Below are 22,101 nucleotides of genomic sequence, written 5' to 3'. Positions count from 1 at the left end.
TCAGTGGGGATGGTCTCCCAACAACAGTCCCCACCAGGGCTGTTTATGCTCAGCTACACTGAGGGCTTTTGGGGAACACATTGAAAAGTAGCATTTGAAGGTGCTAACAGCTCCCCCAGCCAACTTCTTTTCTTTTCTGGCTTTGCATTTCTACCCAGAGAGGATGAAGGAGGTATGTATAGAAGCTGACAAAGCCTCTCCACTCAGAGAGACGTTCCCTAGACTCCAGAGGTCAAGACACATTTACTGGCAGGCGATCCCAAGGTGGGAGGTGACAGATGGGGACCTTGTCGATATGGGAGCTTAAAGGCAGTGTGGCGGCTATCCCATCCAATCCCTCAAATACTCCCTGGGTTTCTGTCATGTGTTGGGTGATGTGGTTATCACTGGGGATGTGGTGATGGTATCTGGGGAAGGGCATGCCAGAAAGTGACCAGTTAGATGTCATGTGACAGAAGAAGTAACAGAGGCATTGCTGTTGTTGCTAGGTGCCGATGAGCCGGTTCCAACTCATGGCAACCCTATGTACAGCCCAACGAAACACTGCTGGGACCTGCGCCTTCCTCGCGATCGTTGTTACGCTTGAGCCCATTGTTGCAACCACTGTGTCAATCCATCTCACTAAAGGCCTTCCTCCTCTTCACTGACCCTGTACTTTACCAACAGAGGAATGCAGAAAGTAAAAGGGGCACAGAAGAAAAGAACCTTATCCAGTCCATTTTAGTGGATCATACTCAACTTTGAATCCTGGGTCTCCAACTTACTAGCTACGTGACTTTAGACTAGCTTCTTCACCTCTCTGAATTTCAGTTTCCATATTTGAAACAGGGATAAGTCATAGAGTTATTATGAGGAGTAAGAGCTAAGAACAAATGTTAATACTTTTTGAGTACTGACTCTACATATGTATGTAAACCAGGCATGCACATAAACTCTGCTAACGAAAACACTATGAATGGTAATGGTGGTCACTATAGTAAACCAAACCCAAAATCAAACCCGTTGCCATCGAGTTGATTCCAACTCATAGCGACCCTATAGGACAGAGTAGAACTGCCCCATAGGGTTTCCAAAGACCAGCTGGTGGATTTGAACTGCCAACCTTTTGGTTAGCAGCTGAGCTCTTAACCACTGCACCACCAGGGCCCCAACTATGGTAAAGGTAATGATAATAGCCGGCATCTACTGAGTGCTAACTAAGTATTTGGAGCCCTGGTGGTGCAGTGGATAAGAGCTCAGCTGCTAACCAAAAGGTTGGCAGTTTGAATCTACCAGCTGCTCTTTGAAAACCCTATGGGGTAGTTCTACTCTGTCTTTTAAGGTGGCTATGAGTCGGAATAGGAAACCCTGGTGGCGTAGTGGTTAAGTGCTACAGCTGCTAACCCAAGGGCCGGCAGTTTCAATCTGCCAGGCGCTCCTTGGAAACTCTAAGGGGCAGTTCTACTCTGTCCTATAGGGTTGCTATGAGTTGGAATTGACTCGATGGCACCGGGTTTGGTTTTTGGTTTTTTATGAGTCGGAATTGACTTGAGCATTGGGTTTGGTTTGAGTTTTAACTATTTACTCCACCACCCATCTGCCTGTTACACTGTGGTGGCTTGCATGTTGCTATGATGCTGGAAGCTATGCCACTGGTATTTCAATATCAGCAGGGTCACTCATGGTGGACAGGTTTCAGTGAACTTCCAGACTAAGACAAACTAGGAAGAAAGGCCTGGCAATCTACTTCTGAAAATTACCAATGAAGACCCTACGAATCACAACAGAAGATTGTCCAATTTTTTGCTTTGGACATGTTATCAGGAGGGATCAATCACTGGAGAGGGACATCGTATTTGGTGAAGCAGAGAGCCAGCGAGGGTGAGGTAGACCCTTGGTGAGATAGAATGACACAATAGCCTCAGCGATGGATTTGAACATGCTGGAGGTTGTGAGGGTGAGGTCAGACCAGGCAATGTTTCATTCTGTCCTACATAAGGTCCCCACGAGTCAGAGCTGACCCAATGGCAGCTAACAACAACTATATACTGGACCTTGGTTTAAGCATTTCACCTCACTTAATTTCACCTCACTTAATCACCTCAAAACTCCACTGAGGTAGATGCTATTAAAGTTAAATCAGTAATTGGTCGAGTCAAGTTTGAAACCCAGCAGACTGGCTCCAGAGACCATGTCCTTAGCTACTACCATATGATAGCGCAGAACCAAGCAACCCCAAACGTCCATAGTGTGGAGGTGGAGAAAGCCTGCTATGGTGCCTCTCAGGGTAGCGTACCTTCCGTGTATGACCCCATTTCACAGAGCTGAAGCAGAGGCTGGTGGGAACAGAGTCTTCCACACCAATGACCACTCCATTAGCACCCAGTCAATGTGGACTGTATGAGGTGGGTGTGGGGTAAAGAGTAGGGAGAGATGGGGATGGGGCAGGCACAGTAAATGAGAGAAAGAAGGTCTTGGTAGTCGTTTGTCAAAATCGGCACCACAGATGTTAGAAGGCATTTTGGGAACAGGTTTTTATTAGGGTTCCCTGAATTGCCTTCTTTACCCAAACTGGTCTTTCAATGGCTTAGCCTTACTTCCTCAGCTTTTCTGAATGGGGTTAGTAGTAACTATGTGGTTTATTACTCCTATCTCAAACACAGAAACTAAAATTCAGAGAGGTGAAGGACCTTTCTTCACCTGAATGAGCTTCACAGAACCTCACTGGCATTGAGATTTTTCCTGATCTCAAGCTCCCCTGGGTTTTTACTATCTGGCAAAGGCCAAAGTCATGGAGATGCTTCCTATGCACGTTCTTTCAGGCAACAAACTGAACTAAACTCCTGCTGCGTGCCTAGACCCCGCGCTCCTTCACAGCCCTGGGTGATGAACTAAACTCCTGCTGCGTGCCCGGACCCCGCGCTCCTTCACAGCACTGGGTGATGAACTAAACTCCTGCTGCGTGCCCGGACCCCGCGCTCCTTCACAGCACTGGGTGATGAACTAAACTCCTGCTGCGTGCCCGGACCCCGTGCTCCTTCACAGCACCGGGTGATGAACTAAACTCCTGCTGCGTGCCCGGACCCCGCGCTCCTTCACAGCACCGGGTGATGAACTAAACTCCTGCTGCGTGCCCGGACCCCGCGCTCCTTCACAGCACCGGGTGATGAACTAAACTCCTGCTGCGTGCCCGGACCCCGCGCTCCTTCACAGCCCTGGGTGATGCAGACATAGCACAATTCATTTGTTATCCGGGGGTTAGCACCATTCTCTGTAAGAGAAAATTCCATTTCTATCTGAGTTTTGGCAATGTGCAGAGCAGAGCTTTTCCATCAGGGAAACATCCAGATACTGTTGCTTTCCTGGGGGTATATTCTTATTTCAACAGCACCATGGTATGAGATGGTAATTTTGTGCTGCATAAAATTGGGGGTTACATGACTGCACATCTAAATTATAGCTTGAAAAACCAATGGCTTCTTACTCCCACACCTCTGCCACCAATACTACAAAAGCAGGATTCTTTGTCTTATGTAATTAGCTGAAGAATCTTGGAATTTTACCCCAAAATGTGGCCAAAAGAACTGGCAAATATCAGAGCAGCACTAATGCCACAATCTGCCTGTTTAAGATCCAGTGTCAACTTCTGATCACACAGTTTAAATAACTTAGACTTAATTCCTGGATGAAGTTTGGGGACACTTTAATATCAACATGAGAGGATTTGGGGAAATGTTTGAACAGGGATTAGGAAGTCTTTTCTACCAGATTAAAAAAAATGTATTTAGATCTCTCCTGGGAACTTTCAAGGCAGCACGTCTGATATCCACAGTGAGGGCTCCTGCAGCCGCTTCTCTCTGTTGACTCCTGGGACGTTGGTGTGATGGAACAGATAGATCTCAGTGTGGGGTTGCGGGTAGGGCAAAGCCGCCTTGCTCTTGCCTTCCTTCTCTCTGAGGAAGAGAGGACAGAAGTATGCCTTTCAGGGGAAGCATGTGATGATGAGAATGCTGCTTGTGGAACACCCAGGGTCCCTACAACCTCTTTTTCCAGATCCCGAGGAAGGAATCCATAGACAGGATTCTGAATTCCAGAAGCCAGTTGTGTCTAAAGCTGCTGCTTTATTTGGACTTCTGGATAAACAGAAGGGAATGCACAGGAAATCTGAGTGGAAGAGAGAAAGCAATTTCCTGAAGGGGCAACCAAAATGGAGACAAGAAGGTGGAGAGAGAGGTGGTCGTGTTCTTGTGTGTCTTCTTGCCTCTCGTCTGATTACTCAAAAGAAGAGCATGACGGTTGGAATCAGAGGACCAGGGTTTCAGTTCAGCTTTCTACTTACTGGCTGAGTGAACTTGGCCACGTCACCTAAGCTCTTTGCTGTGTCCACACTGAAGAGAATTAGTGTAACCCACAGGATCATGAGTCACAGGTCTAAATAAGAGTTTATGTGCAATTGCTCAGCCAGTGCCTGACAGTTAATAAAGGACTGATGAGCAGAGAGAGAGGTCAGCGTGGTTACAGTGTGGCTAAGGCAAGGTAAAGGACTGGGTGGAGGGCATGCTGGATCTCTAGACTGGGGTGATGGTGAAAATGAAGGCCTGTATTTGGGAAGGCGTACTGTAATGTTAGTGTGCTTCCTGGTTGAGAGTGTAGATTCTGGTCCTGGAGTGATCTTGGCCAAGTCCTCTATTGTCTGCTTCAGTCTCCTCATCTGCAAAATGGGGATCACGATAGCACTTTCCCATGAGGTTGTCGGAAGGTTAGAGGGTTAGAGGGGTTATTAAGTACAAAATTCTTGGAAGAGTGTTCGGCACACAGTAAATATGCTAGTTGTTAGTACTGAATGTATCTTGCCATGTCTTCTAATTTATACCTACCATCCCACTCAACAGCCCTACCTCTTAGGCACCATCCTTACCCTCAGTGATACGTCTTCGCCATCCACGTGCTCAACGAGACCGCCTCACTCCCTTTCCACAGGGGGCTGGTTATTTGCACCAACGGTTGGCTCTTGAACCAAGTTTGACCAATCAGAAACCTGACTCTTAGAATTGTAAATTTGAAGAGGGTAGGGAGAAAAAGGGAATCCCTGGGTGGTCAAATGGTTAATGCACGTGGCTGCTAACCAAAAAGTTGGTGGTTCAAGTCCACCCATAGGTGCTTAGGAAGAAAGGCTTGACAACCTACTGTTAAAAAATGAGCTGTTGAACACCCTGTGGAGCACAGTTCTGCTCCGACATACGAGTTGGACTTGGCATGAGTTGGAGTTGACTTGATGGTGCCTGGTAAGTGAACAAAGGGGAGAGGTGAGAGAGAGAGAGAGAGACAAAGAGGCGAGGAGGCTGACTGGCTGCACGACCTGTTTGGCCACATCAAAAACATGCAGAGCTGCAGGGCAGCCGTGTTTCCCACGAGTGAAGAAAATAAAACTGATTTCCAGAGAAAGAAAGAATAATGAACGGGACACACAGAGTTGTAAGATGGAGAGAAAGCTCTGACCCCTTGTAGTCCCTGGTTCTGGATCTTCCCTGGGTTCTGGCTGTACTTTGCCCATGGGCTCTGAGATTCTCCTTGGTCCCTAGAATCAACCCCCTCTTCTACATAAGCTTCCCAGGGTTGCTGCCTGTTGCTTGAAATCTGAAGTGCTCTACCAATCTTTTAATTCAGAGAGAGAGTGAATTATGTATGATGGCCGACAGCTATATCCAGGAATTTCTGGTTATGATATTCACAGGAGCTGACGTTCAGCCATATGGGTTGAATTGCACACCCTGACTAAAATTCACTGCGATGCTGGAAATAGAAAAATCAGGGCATGCTAAAAGAAGATAAGCAGAGATGCTGTTTCAATATCTCTTTATGAGCTAGTCAATATCTCAGATCTTGGTATTAGATTTTTAGTGAATATTTCCCGATCTTCCTCAGTATTAATCAGGCTGGTTTAGGCAAAGGGAGAATTTACTTTTCTTTGAATCCAACTAAACTGAAGGAAAAGCAGCTACAGGATTGAGACTCAAAAATTAACTGGAACCAGGGTCTACCATGCTGGGAATGACAACTTGAAGAGGAATGGAGTTGCATTTATTGCCAAAAAGAACGTTTCAACGTCTATCCTGAAGTCCAATGCTGTCAGTGGTAGGACAATATCCATATGCCTAAAAGGGAGACCAGTGAATACGATTATTATTCAAATTTATGTACCAAGCACTAAGGCCAAAGATGAAGAAATTGAAGCTTTTTACCAACTTTAGCAGTCCGAAATTGACTGCACATGCACTCAGGATGCACTGATAATTACTCATGATTGGAATGTAAAAGTTGGAAACAAAGAAGGATTGGTAGTTGGAAAATACGGCCTCAGTGATAGAAATGATGCTGGAGATCGGATGATAGAATTTTGCGAGACCAATGACTTCTTCATTGCAAGTACCTTTTTTCATGAACATAAACAGTGATGATACACATGGACCTCACCAGATGGAATACACAGGAATCAAATTGACTATATCTGTGCAAAGAAATGATGGAAAAGCTCAATATCTTCAGTCTGAACAAGACCAGGTCAGACTGCAGAATAGACCATCAATTGCTCATATGCAAGTTCAAGCTAAAACTGAAGAAAATTAGAGCAAGTTCATGAGAGCCAAAGCACAACCTTGAGTATGTCCCACCTAACTTTAGAAATCATCTCAAGAATAGATTTGATGCGTTGAACACTAATGACTGAAGGCCAGATGAGTTGTGGAATGACATCAAGGACATAATACGTGAAGAAAGTAAGAGATTATTAGAAAAACAGGAAAGAAAGAAAAGACCAAAATGCATGTCAGCAGAGACCCTGGAACTTGCTTTTGAATGTCAAGTAGCTAAGGCAAGAGAAGAAATGATGAAGTAAAAGAGCTTAACAGACTATTTCAAAGGGTGGCTTGAGAAGACAAAGTAAAGTATTATAATGACATGTGCAAAGACCTGGAGATAGAAAACCAAAGGGGAAGAACATATTCAGCATTTCTCAAGCCGAAAGAACTAAAGAAAAATTCAAGCCTCAAGTTGCAACACTGAAGGATTCTATGGGGAAAATATTAAATGACGCAGAAAGTATACAAAGAAGATGGAAGGAATACACATAGTCGTTATGCCAAAAAGAATTGGTTGATACTCAACCATTTCAGGAGATGGCATATGATCAGGAACCGATGGTACTGAAGGAAGAAATCCAAGCTTCACTGAAGGGAATGGCAAAAAACAAGGCCCCAGGAATTGACGGAATACCAGTTGAGATGTTTCAACAAATGGATGCAACACTAGAAGTGTTCACTCGTCTATGCCAAGAGATTTGGAAGACAGCTACCTGGCCAACTGACTGGAAGAGATCCATATTTATGCCTATTCCCAAGAAAGATGATCCAATTGAATGCAGAAGTTATCAAACAATATCATTAATATTACAGGCAAATAAAATTTTGCTGAAGATCATTTCAAAAGTGGCTGCAGCAGTATATCAACAGGAAACTGCCAGAAATTCAGTCCAGATTCAGAAGAGGATGTGGAACGAGGGATATCATTGCTGATGTCAGATGGATCCTGGCTGAAAGCAGAGAATACCAGAAAGATGTTTACCTGTGTTTTACTGACTACGCAAAGGCATTTGACTGTGTGGATCATAACAAATTATGGATAACATTGTAAAGAAGGGAATTCCAGAACACTTAATTGTGCTGATGAGGAACATTTACGTAGACTAAGAGGCAGTCGTTCAGACAGAACAAGAGGATACTGTGTGGTTTAAAGTCAAGAAAGGTGTGTGTCAGGGTTGTATCTGATTTCACCATACCCATTCCATCTGTATGTTGAGTAAATAATCTAAGAAACTTGACTATATGAAGAAGAACGGTGCATCAGGATTGGAGGAAGACTCATTAACAACGTGCATTATGCAGATGACACAGCCTTGCTTGCAGAAAATGAAGAGTACTTGGGGCACTTACTGATGAAGGTCAAAGACCACAGCCTTCAGTATGGATTACACCTCAACATAAGGAAAAAAAAAAAAATCCTCACAACTGGACAATAAGCCACATCATGATAAATGGAGAAAAGATTGAAGTTGTCGAGGATTCGGTTTTACTTGGATCCACAATGAACACTCATGAAAGCAGCAGTCGAGAAATCAAAAGACACATTGCATTGGTCAAATCTGCTGCAAACGACCTCTTTGAAGTGTTGAAAAGCAAAGATGTCACCTTGAAGACTGTCATGGATTGGACTGTGTTCCCCCAAAATATCTGTCAACTTGGCTAGGTCATGATTCCCTTGTATAATCATATGATTGTCTACCATTTTATTTTCTGATGTGATTTCCCTGTTGTAAATCCTATCACTACGATATAATGAGATGGATTAGTGACAGTTATATTGATGAGGTCTACAAGATTAGGTAGTGTCTTAAGCCAATCTCTTTTGAGATATAAAAGAGAGAAGTGAGCAGAGAGACATGGGGACCTCATACTACCAAGAAAGCAGTGCTGGGAGCAGAACACATCCTTTGGATGTGAGGTTCCTGCACTGAGATGCTCCCAGACCAAGGGAAGACTGATGACAAGGACTTTCCTCCAGAGTCAACAGCAAGAGGAGGCCTTTCCCTGGAGCTGATGCCCTGAATTTGGATTTGTAGCCTACTAGACAGTGAGAGAATAAGTTTCTCTTTGTTAAAGCCATCCACTTGTAGTATTTCTGTTATAGCAGCACTAGATGACTAAGACAAAGACTAAGGTATACCTGACCCAAGCCATGGTGTTTTCAATCACCTCATATATGTGTGAAAGCTGAACGATGAATAAGGAATACTGAAAAAGAATTGATGCCTTTCAATTGTGGTATTGACGAAGAATATTTAATATACCACGGGCTGCCAAAAGAACGAACAAAGCTGTCTTGGAAGAAGTACAGCTAGAATGCTCCTTAGAAGCAAGGATGGTGAGATTTCATCTTGTGTACTTTGGACACATTATCAGGAAGGATAATTTCCTGGAGGAGGACATCGTGCTTGGTAAAGTAAACGGTCAGTGAAAAAGAGGAAGGCCCTCAATAAGGTGGATGGACACAGGGGCTGCAACAATGGGCTCAAGCATAACAAGGATTGTGAGGATGGTACAGGACTGCACAGTGCTTCATTCTGTTGTGTGTAGGGTTGCTATGAGTTGGAATCGACTGGACAGCACCTAACAACAACAACAACAACAACAACAACAACAGTGACTTAAACATGCTGAGGACTCTCAGTGTATTCTCTGTTTCTCTCTGTGTTGGCTTTATTCTTTCATCTTCTTTTTCCTACATGGAAGAATGCCTGAAGATGAACTTTCTACCACTGGAAAGATGTAGTTCTGCTGATTCCCCAGCCCACATATTCCAGGGAAGGGATTCATTGGCCTAATTTACATCAGGTGTCTATTCTTTGACCAATCACTTGTGGCCAGGGCAGGCTGGGGAACTGTGTTTGGTTCAGCTTGGGTGAATAGCTTACTCTGAGACCAACTTATTATGGGAAGGGGGCCACTGACATGAAAGGAGGACTGGAGGAAGACTGCAGGAGAGGAGAAGAAAAGGAGAAGGTACTGGACAAATATCTCGTAGAAATCCACAAAACCCTGAATATTTGGGGGCCTTCCATATGTTTTGAAAGTATTCTCCATTCTCTGTGAATAATAACCAAGTTTCACTTCACCTGCCTATTTCTTTGACCAAGAAAACTTAGTTCTAAGTTGTTAATAACACCCTACTTGATATGAGAATATTTAATGGTGTAGGCTGGGGTAGAGAATTCTTTGATTTACTGTTCAGAAATGAGCATCTTGGCTTACTGTATAGCAGTTGTTCATCTATGGTCTTTCTAAAAATTAAAGTTAGCCTAATGCTTATCTCTCTCTTCTAATGCTAGTTTCTTAAATTATCACGCTAAGCGTCAAATGAACTGAACAACTAAAATGAAGGTGTCATGAGCTTGCTTTTGAAGGGCACAAGTGTGGTTTCATTTAAATGGGGACGAATACTTACTAGTTGGGGATGTACAGGCTGCCTAAAGACAGGGCAATGGACCAAATGACCTCCGTTCTGGATTATCTTCTCAGAGGACAAAGTGAGTTTACAGGCAAAGCAAATTCCAAAGCCTTATTGATGTTTGCTCCCACATTTAGCAGTATTTGAGAACATAAGAGCCTTTCACAGTACCTTCAGACAAATCCCCAAATGCATACTATTTTTAGCCACCAGGCAGACTTGACCAAAATCTTTGAAGGTATCCAAAAACAAGAAACACAACATTTCAATAAAACTGCTTGAGCACAAACAGAGGAATTTTCATGTTTCTCTGAATCTCTCTTTGGTTTCACTTCCTGTAGGATTCCTTTCCGTGTGTCCAAGTCCTGAGACTCTTCTCTCCAGAAAGAGAAGGCTGAGTGCTAAGCTATCCTCCTTGCCCATCCTCCCTGCCACCCTCCAGCCCCCTCCCCTCAAATTCTTACATGACCTGTGACTACAATTTGAACCAGTAGGATCTTGTCTTCATTTAAAATTTTGATCATCATGGACTTTTTTTGCGTTAATTATGATTTAAAAAAAATATTGCAATAAGGTATAATTTATCTTAATTACTAAGTTTTTTGGCACTTCCTTAAATTTTTCACCCAAGGTGAGTGCCTCACCCTAGTTCCAGACTGCTATTTAGAGAGACCTGAGTTGAGGGTCCAGTAATCCTCTTAACTAGCAGCTATCATGCTCAGTCTGGATTTCCCTGTCTCAAAAGCAAGAGTAAAAAAAAAAAAAAAAAACACTGTCGTTGAGTTGATTCCGACTCAAAGCAAGAGTAGTAACTAAAATTTCCTTATTGCGCTGTTCTGAGGATTGAGTGAGACGGTGCATGTGAAACATTTAGCATGCTTGGCAGAGTCAGCACTCAGTAAATACTGCCAGCATTGTTACTAGTAATAACAATAACACAAACAGCAGCGACAGTAATAATAGATAACACAGCTATAGTACACAATAAAAAAAAAAAAAGTACGACATAATTCCATCCCTAGAGAAGCCATATCTACTGCGAGACTCAGATACAGAAGCAATCACCATTCAATTAAGTGCAATCAATAATAAAGGTCTGTGTGAGGCAAGATGAGCTAACCACTTAGAGAAGGTGTTGTAAGTCAGGTATTAAAGGCTGAGTTGAAGAGTTTGCCAAGTGAAGGAGAAAAGAAAGTCCATTTCACTGGGTTGAGAGACCAGTGGGTACAAAGACACAGAGGTTGCAAAGGACTGGTATACTCAGAGGAGAGGTCTAGGTAGCTGGACTGGGGAGTTCTGGTGGGAAAGTTGTGGGGCAGGGGTGAGGTCGATAAGGAAGGATGTGGTTCCTTGATTCAGAGCTTTGAATACCATTCTAAAGACGTTAGATTTTTTTTCCCTCTGGGGATAATGGGGGGGATCTACTGCAGGTTTTTGAGCCTGGATTTTGAAATGTTCATATATGGGTTTTAGAATGGCAGTAATGTTAGGGATGGACAGGAGCAGGAGAGATCAGGGCCAGGAATCCCATTATGAGGCTATTGCAAGATCCAGGCTTAGAACAAGAGGATCTCATTTAAAGCTGTGGTGCCTGAGAACAGGAATGAGATGGAGGCAGCATCAGGACACTGGGAGGCTGGTTGAGTGTGGACTGTTGTGGGAAGGAAGGAGAAACTGAGAGTGCTCTGTAGTAATTGGATAGAGAATACGAGGAGAAGAGTAAATGTAGGTATGTGTGTGTGGTGGGAGGGGAGGGTAAGGAGACAGACTTTGAACACATTCAATTTGAAAAGCCAGGGGAACATCTAAGTGGAGATGTTCAATAGGCAGTTGTAAACAGGAGCCTGGAGACGAGAAGAGAGGTGGAGGTGAGAGTTTGGGTGTTGTCTGGAGCACAGGAAATGACCAGTTATCTCTGGGAGAGCTTGAAGGGAGGGAAGAGGGCTGAGAGCCCCATCAGGGAGCTTGTCCTCATCTGCCCTCCTCTGTGCTTCTTAATTTTATTGTCCGACTAAAACACCAAACCAATTACTGTCGATACAGCCCTGACTCATGGTGACCAGAATGCGTGCCAGAGTGGAACAGTGCTCCATAGGATTGTCAATGGCTGTGATCTTCCGGAAGCAGATCTTTCTTCTGAGTCACCTCCAGGTGGATTTGAGCTGCCAGCCTTTCAGTTAGTAGCCAAGCACTTAAAATTTTATCTTCAGAAGGCCCTTAATAACCAGTGTGCTTCCTGTGGAGGACTTCTGCCTGGTCCCTCAGCAAGTGCCCCGGAGTTTCCTTACCCTGGCTATTTGGTCTGCCATTTGGAGACGTCCATCCAACTCCCGTCTGATCTGCGCTGCTTGCTCATCTGGATTATCCAGCTGCATGAAAACACAAACATGGGAACTTTCAGTTTGGGTCAAAACAGGCAATAAACTCATGACCTTCCATTTTCAGCTCACATTCAGACATGTGCTGCCTTAGACATATTTTACCTTCTCTAAAAGTTATGATGGTTGTAACAAACAAAGCCAATTTGTGTGAAATACAAGTAAAATTCTCTTAGGCTAGCATGATGTGGTGGGCAGTTGCTAGGAGAGACACTTAAATGACCTTATACAACAATCATCACTCATTTCTGAACTGCTAGGCAGCGGTGCTTCTGTTTTGGTCCAATGGAAAAAGTGCTTACAGACCAGGCATACAAGGAAGGAGACGGCAATACAACTATCAGAAATGTGTGGAGCAGACGTAGCACACAGTCACAGCACATAAAAAGCCAGTCCCTGTCAAGCCAACTCCGACTCAGGGTGGCCCCTTGTGTGTCAGAGCAGAAGTGTGCTCCACAGGGTTTTCAGTGGCTGATTTTTCAGTAGATCATCAGGGCTTTCTTCCTAGGTGCCCCTGGACGGACTCGAACCTCCAACATTTCAGCTAGTGGATAAGTGTTCTAACCGTTTATACCACCCAGGGACTCCATGGCACATATACGCCACTGCCATTGAGTCAATTCCAACTCGGCAACCCTATAGGATTGAGTAGAATAGCCCCATAGGGTTTCCAAAGCTATAATCTTTACGGAAGCAGACTGCCACATCATTCTCCCACAGAGTGGCTGGTGAGTTCGAACCACCGGCCTTTTGGTTAGCAGCTGAGTGCTTTAGCCATTGTGGCACCAGGGCTCCTTCCATGGCACACACATGGCACATATTCTGCTCCTCTCTCACCCCTAGCTCATGGAAGATCACTTAATCATTTCATTCCTTCTCATTGAACTTAGAGACTTTCTCAACCAGCACCCCAGAGAGCCACTACTGCGTACTTGGTGTTGATACCTACGTTGAAATCTATCCCTGTCTTCCTTTATGGTTAGAGCTATTAGGATATGAGGGTCAATAGCTTGGACAATACGCTAACTTCTTTGGTTTCAGTTTTCCCATCTGCGGAATGATGGAGTTGGTTATGTAACCTTCTTCCCTTTCTACTCTAACTTTTTATGAACCTGTGACGGGGATTGATGACTGCTTCTATAAAGAATCAGACAATAAATATTTTAGGCTTTGTGGGCCATAAAGTCTCTGTTGCAATGACTCAGCTCGTTCACTGTAGTGTGAAATCAGCCATAGACAATTATAAATGAGTGAGCATGGCTGTGTTCCAATAAAACTTTATTTGCAAAAACAGGTGGTGGGCTGTAGTTTGAGGAGCCCTGCTCTGGGAGTGAAGATTCTCTCATTTCCAAGCAAGCTTAGCATTAGCCTTTAAACTGTAATTGAGTCTGCTATCTTTCAGTAATTTACCATTTATTTTGTTCACAGAAATATTTAATAAGTAGGGAATTGTGGCACTCAAATAGGTTGGGCTTAATTCCTCTTTTTAACACATGTTACCTCACAATAAAAAAGTAGCTTCATAAATACGTGGGTTTTCTAAGTCCCTTTCTCCTAAAAGATATTTTTATTCAAAAATGTGCAAATGATACACAAACCAGCTCTCTGCTTCAAAAAAAAAAAAAAAAAAAAAAAGGATCTTAGCTGTACTATGAAAAGGTATAGAAAATAAATTCTTTCTAGTACGATATAAACAATAACAACTAGAAAACTTATGGTCACGCTTTGGAAGTGTCGCGATTAGTCTCCTTTGGTTTACGTTTTCTAAAGCACAGAAACATCCCTGTTTTCTGTGTGCCGTGCCCTTTGGCCACAGTATTCAGCTCTGGAGTCAGCGTTGCTTTCTCTCCTCCTGTTGACAGTTTATTTTTTAATTTTAACTGTGGTAAAATATATGTAACATAAAAGTTGCCATTTTAACCATGTTACGTATACATTTCAGTGGTGTTAATTACATTCACAGGGTTGTGTAACCACCCCATACTACTTGTTCCCACAGCTTTTTCCTCACCCCAACAGAAACCCTGTGCCCAGTGAGCACTGACTCCCTGATCTCCGCGGCCCCCAGCCCCTGGTAACCACCCACCTACTTCCTGTCTCTGTACATTTGCCCGTTCTAGATGTTTCATGTAAGAGTGATCATACAATATTTGTCCTTTTTTGTAGGACTTCATGTTTTCACAGTTCATCTATGTCATGTATCAGGACTTCATTTCTCTTTATGGCTGAATAATATCCCGTTGTATGGGTATTACCACATTTTGTCTATCCATTCATCTGCTGATGGACACTTGGGTGGTTTTCGACATTTCGGCTATTGTGAATAATGCTGCGATAAACATCAGTGTACGTATATCTGTTTGAGTTCCTGCTTTCAATCCTTTTGCTTATATACCCAGGTGTGGAAATCACTGGCTTGTGTGCTAATTCTATGTTTAACTTTTTGAGGAACTGCCAAACTGTTTTCCATGGCAGCTGCACCATTTCACACCACCCCCAGCCAGTGGTGTATCTAGGATGTTGCACTGGCCCTGGGCACATGGCTCCACTGAGCAGTTTCTATTAACCTGGTACAGCCCAACAGCCTTCTTCAAGTATGGTAATGTGTTAATTAAAAGATTAACGAGCTTGACCTGTATTTTTGAGACAATATTATGGTAAAGTAATATAAAAGAGGGGTGTCAGGTGTTTGGACAGGGGAACAATTTCAGTGCTTGCCACAGGCGCCACTTTCTGTAGATACACCGCTGGCCCTACTGGGTTAATAGAAACTGCTCAGTGGCACCGTGTGCCCAGGGCAGGTGCACTACCTGCCCTACCTGCCGTGCCTTAGTTCCACCTCGGCCCCCAGCACTAGATGAAGGTTCCAGTTTTTCTACAGCCTCCCCAACACTTGTTATTTTCTGTATTTAGGTTTGTTTGTTTGTTTGTTTTACAATAGCCATCCTAGTGGGTGTGAAGTGGTTCCCCAGCAGTTTTGGGGAACAGAATTATATCCTAGATTACAAAGACTGGATTGCAACATTTGACCATATATTCTCAAGTAATATTTCCTAAAGGGTGTTATGCTGAACAATCTTATTAGATGCTCCAGAAGAAAGGGTTCCATGCTCAGATAAATTTGGGAAATGCTGTGTCGAAATATGAAGCCTGAGAAGCTATGAAGTAAGGAAATTTGTCAGATTTTGTCCAACTTAATTCTTCTCTAAACTTAGATTTTCAGTTTCTGCATAATGCCCTTAGGATGGCAGTTGGAAAACCCTACTCTAAATAAGTGTAAAGAGAACCATCCAAAAGCAATCACACTGCCTGCTGACCAGCAGTGCACCCCGATGGCTCGCTGCTTGCTGATGGGCCCACGTGGAAAACATGGCCCCCAAAACAGATGCTAACGCGCTTTTCCCAGGAAAAAGAGTTCTGGGGTCAGGAGGTGCTTTCCTTCTAGAAAATCTGTAATATGTATCAGCATAATCAAAGCCCATGGAAGCAGCAGTCAAGAAATCAAATGGCATATTGCATTGGGCGGATCTGCTGCAAAGGACCTCACTGAAATATTAGAAAGCAAAGATACCACCTTGAGAACTAAGGTGCGCCTGATCCAAGCCATGGTATTTTCAATCGCCTCATATGCATGTGAAAGCTGGACAACGAATAAGGAAGACCAAAGAAGAACTGATGCATTTTAATTATGACGTTGGTGAAGAATATTGAATATACCATGGTCTGCCAGAAGAACGAATAAATCTGTCTTGGAAGAAGTACAGCCAGGACGCTCCTTAGAAGGGAGGAAGGTGAGACTTCATCTCACATACTTTGTACATGTTATCAGGAGGGATCAGTCCCTGGAGAAGGACATCATGCTTGGTAAAGCGGTGGGTCAGGGAAAAAGAGGAAGATCTTCAACGAGATAGATTGACACAGTGGCTGCAACAACGGGCTCAAACATAGCAATGACTGTGAGGATGGCACAGGACCGGGCAGTGTTTCATTCTGCTGTACACAGGGTTGCTGTGAGTAGGAACCAACTTTTCAGCACTGAGTAATAACAGCATTAGCATAATCAAGAGTTCAAGAAGTTCTAGAGTAAGTAAGCCTAATTAACTGCATCTGACTTTGTCTTTTACTGAGATATTCCACCGAAAGCAAACCTTCCACCGAGCAGTTAGGGAAATTCCACATGTTCAATGGCTTTAGGTACCACTATTATCCCCATTTTACAGATGAGGAAACTGAGTCCCAGGAAGACTGAAAACATGCCCCGGTTCACACTGCTGGTAAAGAGCCATTTGAAATTGAGTCTCACTGCCTCAAACCAGAGCTCGTTTGCCTTGCATTATGCTAGCTTCCCTACGTGCCTTCTTTTTTTGCTATCTAATTGGTCCTGACAATTAGCTAACTCAGCATCTTCGCTTTTGTTACTTATAGACGTGAGTCCATTTGATGCATAGGGCTACCATCAGGAGGCAGAGAAATGCAGACCATCCGTCACCTGGCACGAATGACAGATTGTTTCTGGGGCAGCTAGAGCAGTGCCAGCTCCCTCCTTAAGAAATGACAACAGTAGGCGTATCTTTATCCTGGCTCTGCCACTTAGCGCTGTGTGACCTTGGGCAAGTTACCTAGCCTCCCTGTGCTTCAGGTCTGTTCACGTACAAATCAGGATAATAATTCTGTCTACGGTCGTCATGAGCGTTAACCGAGATATGAAGTGCTCAGCATGGTGCCTGGGACACAGCAAAAAAAAAAAAAAAAAAAACCAATCACTGAGTAGATTATCACTCACAACGGCTTCGCGTGTCTCAGAGTAGAACTGCCCTCAGAGGGTTTTCAATGGCTGGAACCCTACGGAAACCCTATGGGGCAGTTCCACTCTGTCCTACAGGGTCACTATGAATTGGAATCAACTCGGCGTCAATGGGTTTTTTTTTTTTTTTTTTAATCCTATGGAAGTAGATTGCCATGCCCTTCTTCTGTTGCACCACTGGGTGGATTCAAACTGCCAACCTGTTGGTCAGCCCTCAGGAAACGGTGACTGCTGTCATTGGTGCTGGCTGCACTTCTGACCAGGGCCACAATGGGGCGTTGAAGGCTCAGATAAGAAGTACCAGGTGGGACAGTGTCCCTTCCTGGCGTGAATGTGGGGTTTTGGTGTGACAGTCTGTGCAGTGAGGGGGTAGGCTCAGGGGCTCCCACCTCTTGGCAGAGCTCCCTGGCTTCTCTGTGTCTCCCATCTTCTCTGAAGTTGAGTGCCTTTGCTCTCTGTTAGGCTTTAATTAGCAGGAGTGACCCGAGGGTGGATACTGCCCCTGACAGTGAATGGTGTGAAGGGAGGATGAACAATGAAAGGCAGCCCCAGTTCCCTTAAATAGCCTGGCATGAGAGAGGCCCATCTTTGGCTGAGGAGCCTGACAGTCCGGTGGTACAAAATCCAAAAATACAAACTGAAAAGGAGTAATTACCTTTTCAAGTGCTGGAAAGGAAAAGCCAGATAGTGAGCTTCCATGGAAACAAGGCTTTGTTTGCCATGCTGGTCTTCTCCACTCAGGGAAGAGCCAATCCCAGGGCAAACCTTCCCTGTGACAGCTCATTGGGGTTAAAAAATGTATGTGTGCACAGAGGCTTTTTACCTAATTAGACAGACCATCCTCCTGGGAGCAGGGGTCAAGCAGAGGTGGTGTGGCTGTTCTGACTCTGCGGCCAAACGAATGGAAACATTTCCTCGGACTTTTAAAGTGATGGAAGCAGAAAACTGAGCTCAGCATCGCCCAAGTGCAGGACTACGTACATAGTCTAAACCATCAGTTCAATCCCGTCCCACAGCTTGAGACTGTCTCCAACCCTGGGGCTGAGCCTCTTCAGCCAATGCAGACAGAGGCTTAGACAGGGTCACAGCTGGGAATGTGGTGGGGGAGGGCACAAGCCTGAGACTCACTTCCCAGCCAGGTGACCTTGAGAAGTTTCTTTACCTCTTGGAGCCTCAGTTTCCTGACTGCAAAATGGAAATCTTTTTTATCTTGCATGGCTGCCATCAGGACTAAATGAGACAGCTTGTGGTGGTGGGCAAGGGAGGACAGGCTGACTGGCCCAAATCTTGGCTCTGCAGTTTCCTCCCTAAAATGGATTGAGCAAATTACTGGACCTTTCCAAGCCTCAGTTTCCTTCTCTGTAAATAAGTGCTCGGCACAGTGCTGGGTTGGATGGTGTTCCTCCAAAACTCATGTCATTCAAGGGATCTCAGAATGTGAAGGAGGGTCCCTGCAGGTGTACTTAGTTAAGAAGAGGTAGTACTGGAATAGGGTGGACCCTTAATGCAATGTGACTGGTGTCTTTACAAGAGAAGGAGAGGGCACAGAGGGGAGATGCCACGTGTACGCAGACACAGGGGAGACGCCACCTGAAGACAGGCACACAGACGGGAGATGCTACGCCAAGACTCGGACGCAGAGGGGAGACGCCATGTGAAGACAGAGCAGAGATTGGAGCGATGCTGCCAGGAGCCACGGAGTGCCTGGGACCACCAGAAGCTAGAAAAGACGAGAAAGGATTCTCCCCTAGAGGTTTTGGAGGGAGTATGGCCCTGCCGACGCCTTGCTTTCAAACTTCAGACCTCTGGAACCGTGAGGGAATAAATTTCCTGTTGCGTTAGCAGCCCACTTGGTGGTACTTTGCTATGGCAGGCCTAGGAAACCAACACCCATACCTTCCCTAACATGCCGTTAGGAGGATTAAATGGGATGATACTCATGCAAAGCATCTAGCATGGAGCTGGCGCGTGGTAGGTCCTCAGTACCCAGCTCTAGAACTATCACTATTTTTAGACTTCCCTCCCTCTCCTTGGAGATTTATGAAAAGCACGGGGTGGTGGAAGGAGCCCCAGGATGTATGTCAGCAGCCAGTATCTAGTCCTCAATTTGTCCTTAGCTGTGGGATCTTTCAAAAGAAACAGGCAGATTACTTTATGTACTATTTGAATAAGTGCTCCGGTTTCTGGAAAAATCTGTGGTATTCCGTCTCAGGCACAATGGACCAGATTTAGCCTGGGGACTAAAATGAAAATGACTGAGAACTGTGGCTGGAAGGAGCTTTAGAGGTGATCCGGTAAACGTGCGGCCGGGGATGTAACCCTACTGAGCTCTACAGCCACATCCCAAACCTCATCATCCCTCACTGTCAAGCCCTTTGCTGAGTCCTTTGGAATGGCTTGCTTTCCCTGCCACTGGGTCTTTGCACACGCTGTTCCTTATACCTGGAGCACTGTTCCCTTGCTCCTGGATCCCCTCCACTGTGACTGGTAACTCCTCCTTCATCCTTCAGTTTGGCAGCACACTCTTCCTACCTCCTGCTAGGAGAGCTGCTCTGACCACGTGCTCTCTTGGCATTATGCACTTCTCCTTATTAGCACTTATCACAGTTTCATGAAGTCATGTGATTATCTATCCTCATCTATCTCCCTGACTAGACTGTAAGCTCCATGGGGCAGGGATGGGTGTGATTTTGTTCACTGTGGTGTCTCTGGCACCTAGCACCTAGCACAGTGGGCTCTCAGTAAGTAACTGCTGAATGAATAAACCGATGCTTCAAACTGGTTGGTTCCGGTTTGAACCCCTCCTAAAAATTTGGATTTCTAACAAGTTTCCAGGTGAGGTGATGCTAATGCTGCTAGTTAGGGACCAACTCTAAGAACCATTAATAGAGCAGTCGTTCTTGAAACTTATTATACATGAGAATCGCCTGGGGATCCTGTTAAAATGTAGACTCTGATTCAGCATATCTGGGGTGGAATTGCAAATTTTTAAGCAGCGGGTTCGAAGCCCTGGAATAGACTGACTGCCTGACTTACCAAAGTTAATTACCTGTGACCCAGAGAAGGAAAGGACCTGCCCACAGGGACAAAGTGAGAGAACCAGGGCTGAATTCCACATCTGCTAATGTCCAGTCTGCTATGTCTTGCTGCTTAGGGCTGTGTCCCAGAAAATGCCACCCTCTGAAGAATTAGGTAAAGACTGAGCTTTGTTGCCACAGTACTGGTCGCATTCCTGATAAAGCTTTTTCTAGTTCTGGGCTTCCAGGGACTGACACCGTAAGCACCTGTGGGCAAGCCACACCTCTGATGGCTTTAGCTCCATCTGCTCACCTTGTTTCTTCTCTACTTCCCAGCCTGGCCCCTCGGTTGCTGAGGACCTGTGTCTGAGATGGAAGCTGCCAAGAGCCACTGCAGAGGAGGCTGGGGAAGAGGGAGAGGAGGTGTCTCCCCACAAGGCACTCCTAACAGCTGGCATGGCCCCCCTTTTTTCCACAGCCCCACGGTTTTTATCTCCTTTGGAGACCAATCACTCCAGCGAATGAATGCCTGCCTTCCCGGGGCACTGCCGTCAGGAAACGTACAGCCGGGGAATGTGGATGCCAGGCTCCTGTTTCCAGGGTGCACTGAGGTTTGGCCTGTGGATACGCTGCATTCAGTTCTTGGCTCTGCCTCCAAATTCCTTCCCTGCCTTCTCTTACAGCCCTGCTTCCCTCTGTCCATCTCTCTCTCTCGCACACACACACATACGCACACCCCGTTGTCCAGGTTTAAATCTTTGCTTTTCCACTTTAAAGCTGAGCGACCTTGGGCAAGTTATTTGGCCTCTCTGAGCCTTAACTTAAAATTTTTTTTTTCCAACTCTCTTCACTCTAAATGGGAATAATAATGATAATACCCACCTCACAGGGGTGGTGGGAGATTAAATGAGATGATCTGGGTACACTCAGCAGAGCGCCTGGCACCAGCCACTTTCAGTGAATCTTTGCAGCCAATAATACTTGGTATTCCACAGCCTGAACATGTTCACCATTACACTAACGCTGGTTCTAACAACATTTGAAGTAGGCACGACAGATCCCCCCCGCACCTCTTTCAGGTAAGAGACCAAACTTCCAAAGGCTAAGTAGCTTGCTAGGGGTTCTGGAGGTACGTGGTCCTGCACAGAGGCCGCAGCACTCAGGAGAAAGGGCAGAGCTTTTAGTATCAGAAGAGGTTGAGATCTAACCCTGACTCTCTCACCTACTCGCTCTGTGTGACCAGGGCCAGGGCAGGCAGGCTCTCAGAGGGTCTGTGTCTGTATCTCCAAAGTAAGAGACTCAGAGGACTGCTGTAATGATATAACAATAATTACAATAATCATTAATATCGTAATGATTATTATAATTATAATCACAATGATTATAATAATTATGAATATAATAATATTGTAATGACTATAATAAATGAGTAATGCTATTTTCTTACACAGTAGGCATTTGGTACATTATAGGTTAACTTATTATTACTTCTATTGTTGTTATTGGGGTGAATCGCTGATGAAACCTGCAGCCCCGGCCCCCATCACTGCTCATCTTGACTGGGGCTCTGTTCCAGGATTGCCTGTGGAGAAAACACGGAGCCTGGTGTCCCAAGCACACTCTGTTACGTTCTGTTTTTATAAAAACCACCCCAGTAGATGCTACTTCATTTGTGGAGGAGTTAAAATAAGACAGTGAGTGCCTTTCTTCACCATGTCTTACTTCCCCTCCAAGAGAAGACCTGGAGCAGGTCAGAGTTTCCATCCTGAAGGACACATTTCTCCTGACTGGAGAATGCAGGACTTAACTCCCAGGGCCTGCCAGCCAATGAGAACACCGTCTGCATTGGAGTCACCACTTTTAT

The 22,101-nt window shown here is 44.9% G+C and overlaps 1 protein-coding gene across 7 annotated transcripts in view; it reads right to left on the bottom strand.

The window, feature by feature from the left end:
- The window catches only part of CADPS (calcium dependent secretion activator), a 580,697-nt gene that overhangs the window by 296,450 nt on the left and 262,146 nt on the right, over nucleotides 1-22,101 (bottom strand). For all 7 annotated transcript variants that reach the window (XM_064274284.1, XM_064274283.1, XM_064274286.1 and 4 more), the window contains one exon: nucleotides 12,327-12,407. In XM_064274284.1, coding sequence (XP_064130354.1) covers nucleotides 12,327-12,407 — 81 coding nt within the window. The remainder of the gene's footprint in view (nucleotides 1-12,326; nucleotides 12,408-22,101) is intronic.

Source organism: Loxodonta africana, chromosome 22 (assembly GCF_030014295.1).
Source record: "Loxodonta africana isolate mLoxAfr1 chromosome 22, mLoxAfr1.hap2, whole genome shotgun sequence".
NCBI lineage: Eukaryota > Metazoa > Chordata > Mammalia > Proboscidea > Elephantidae > Loxodonta > Loxodonta africana.
This window is presented reverse-complemented; position numbering and strand designations above follow the sequence as displayed.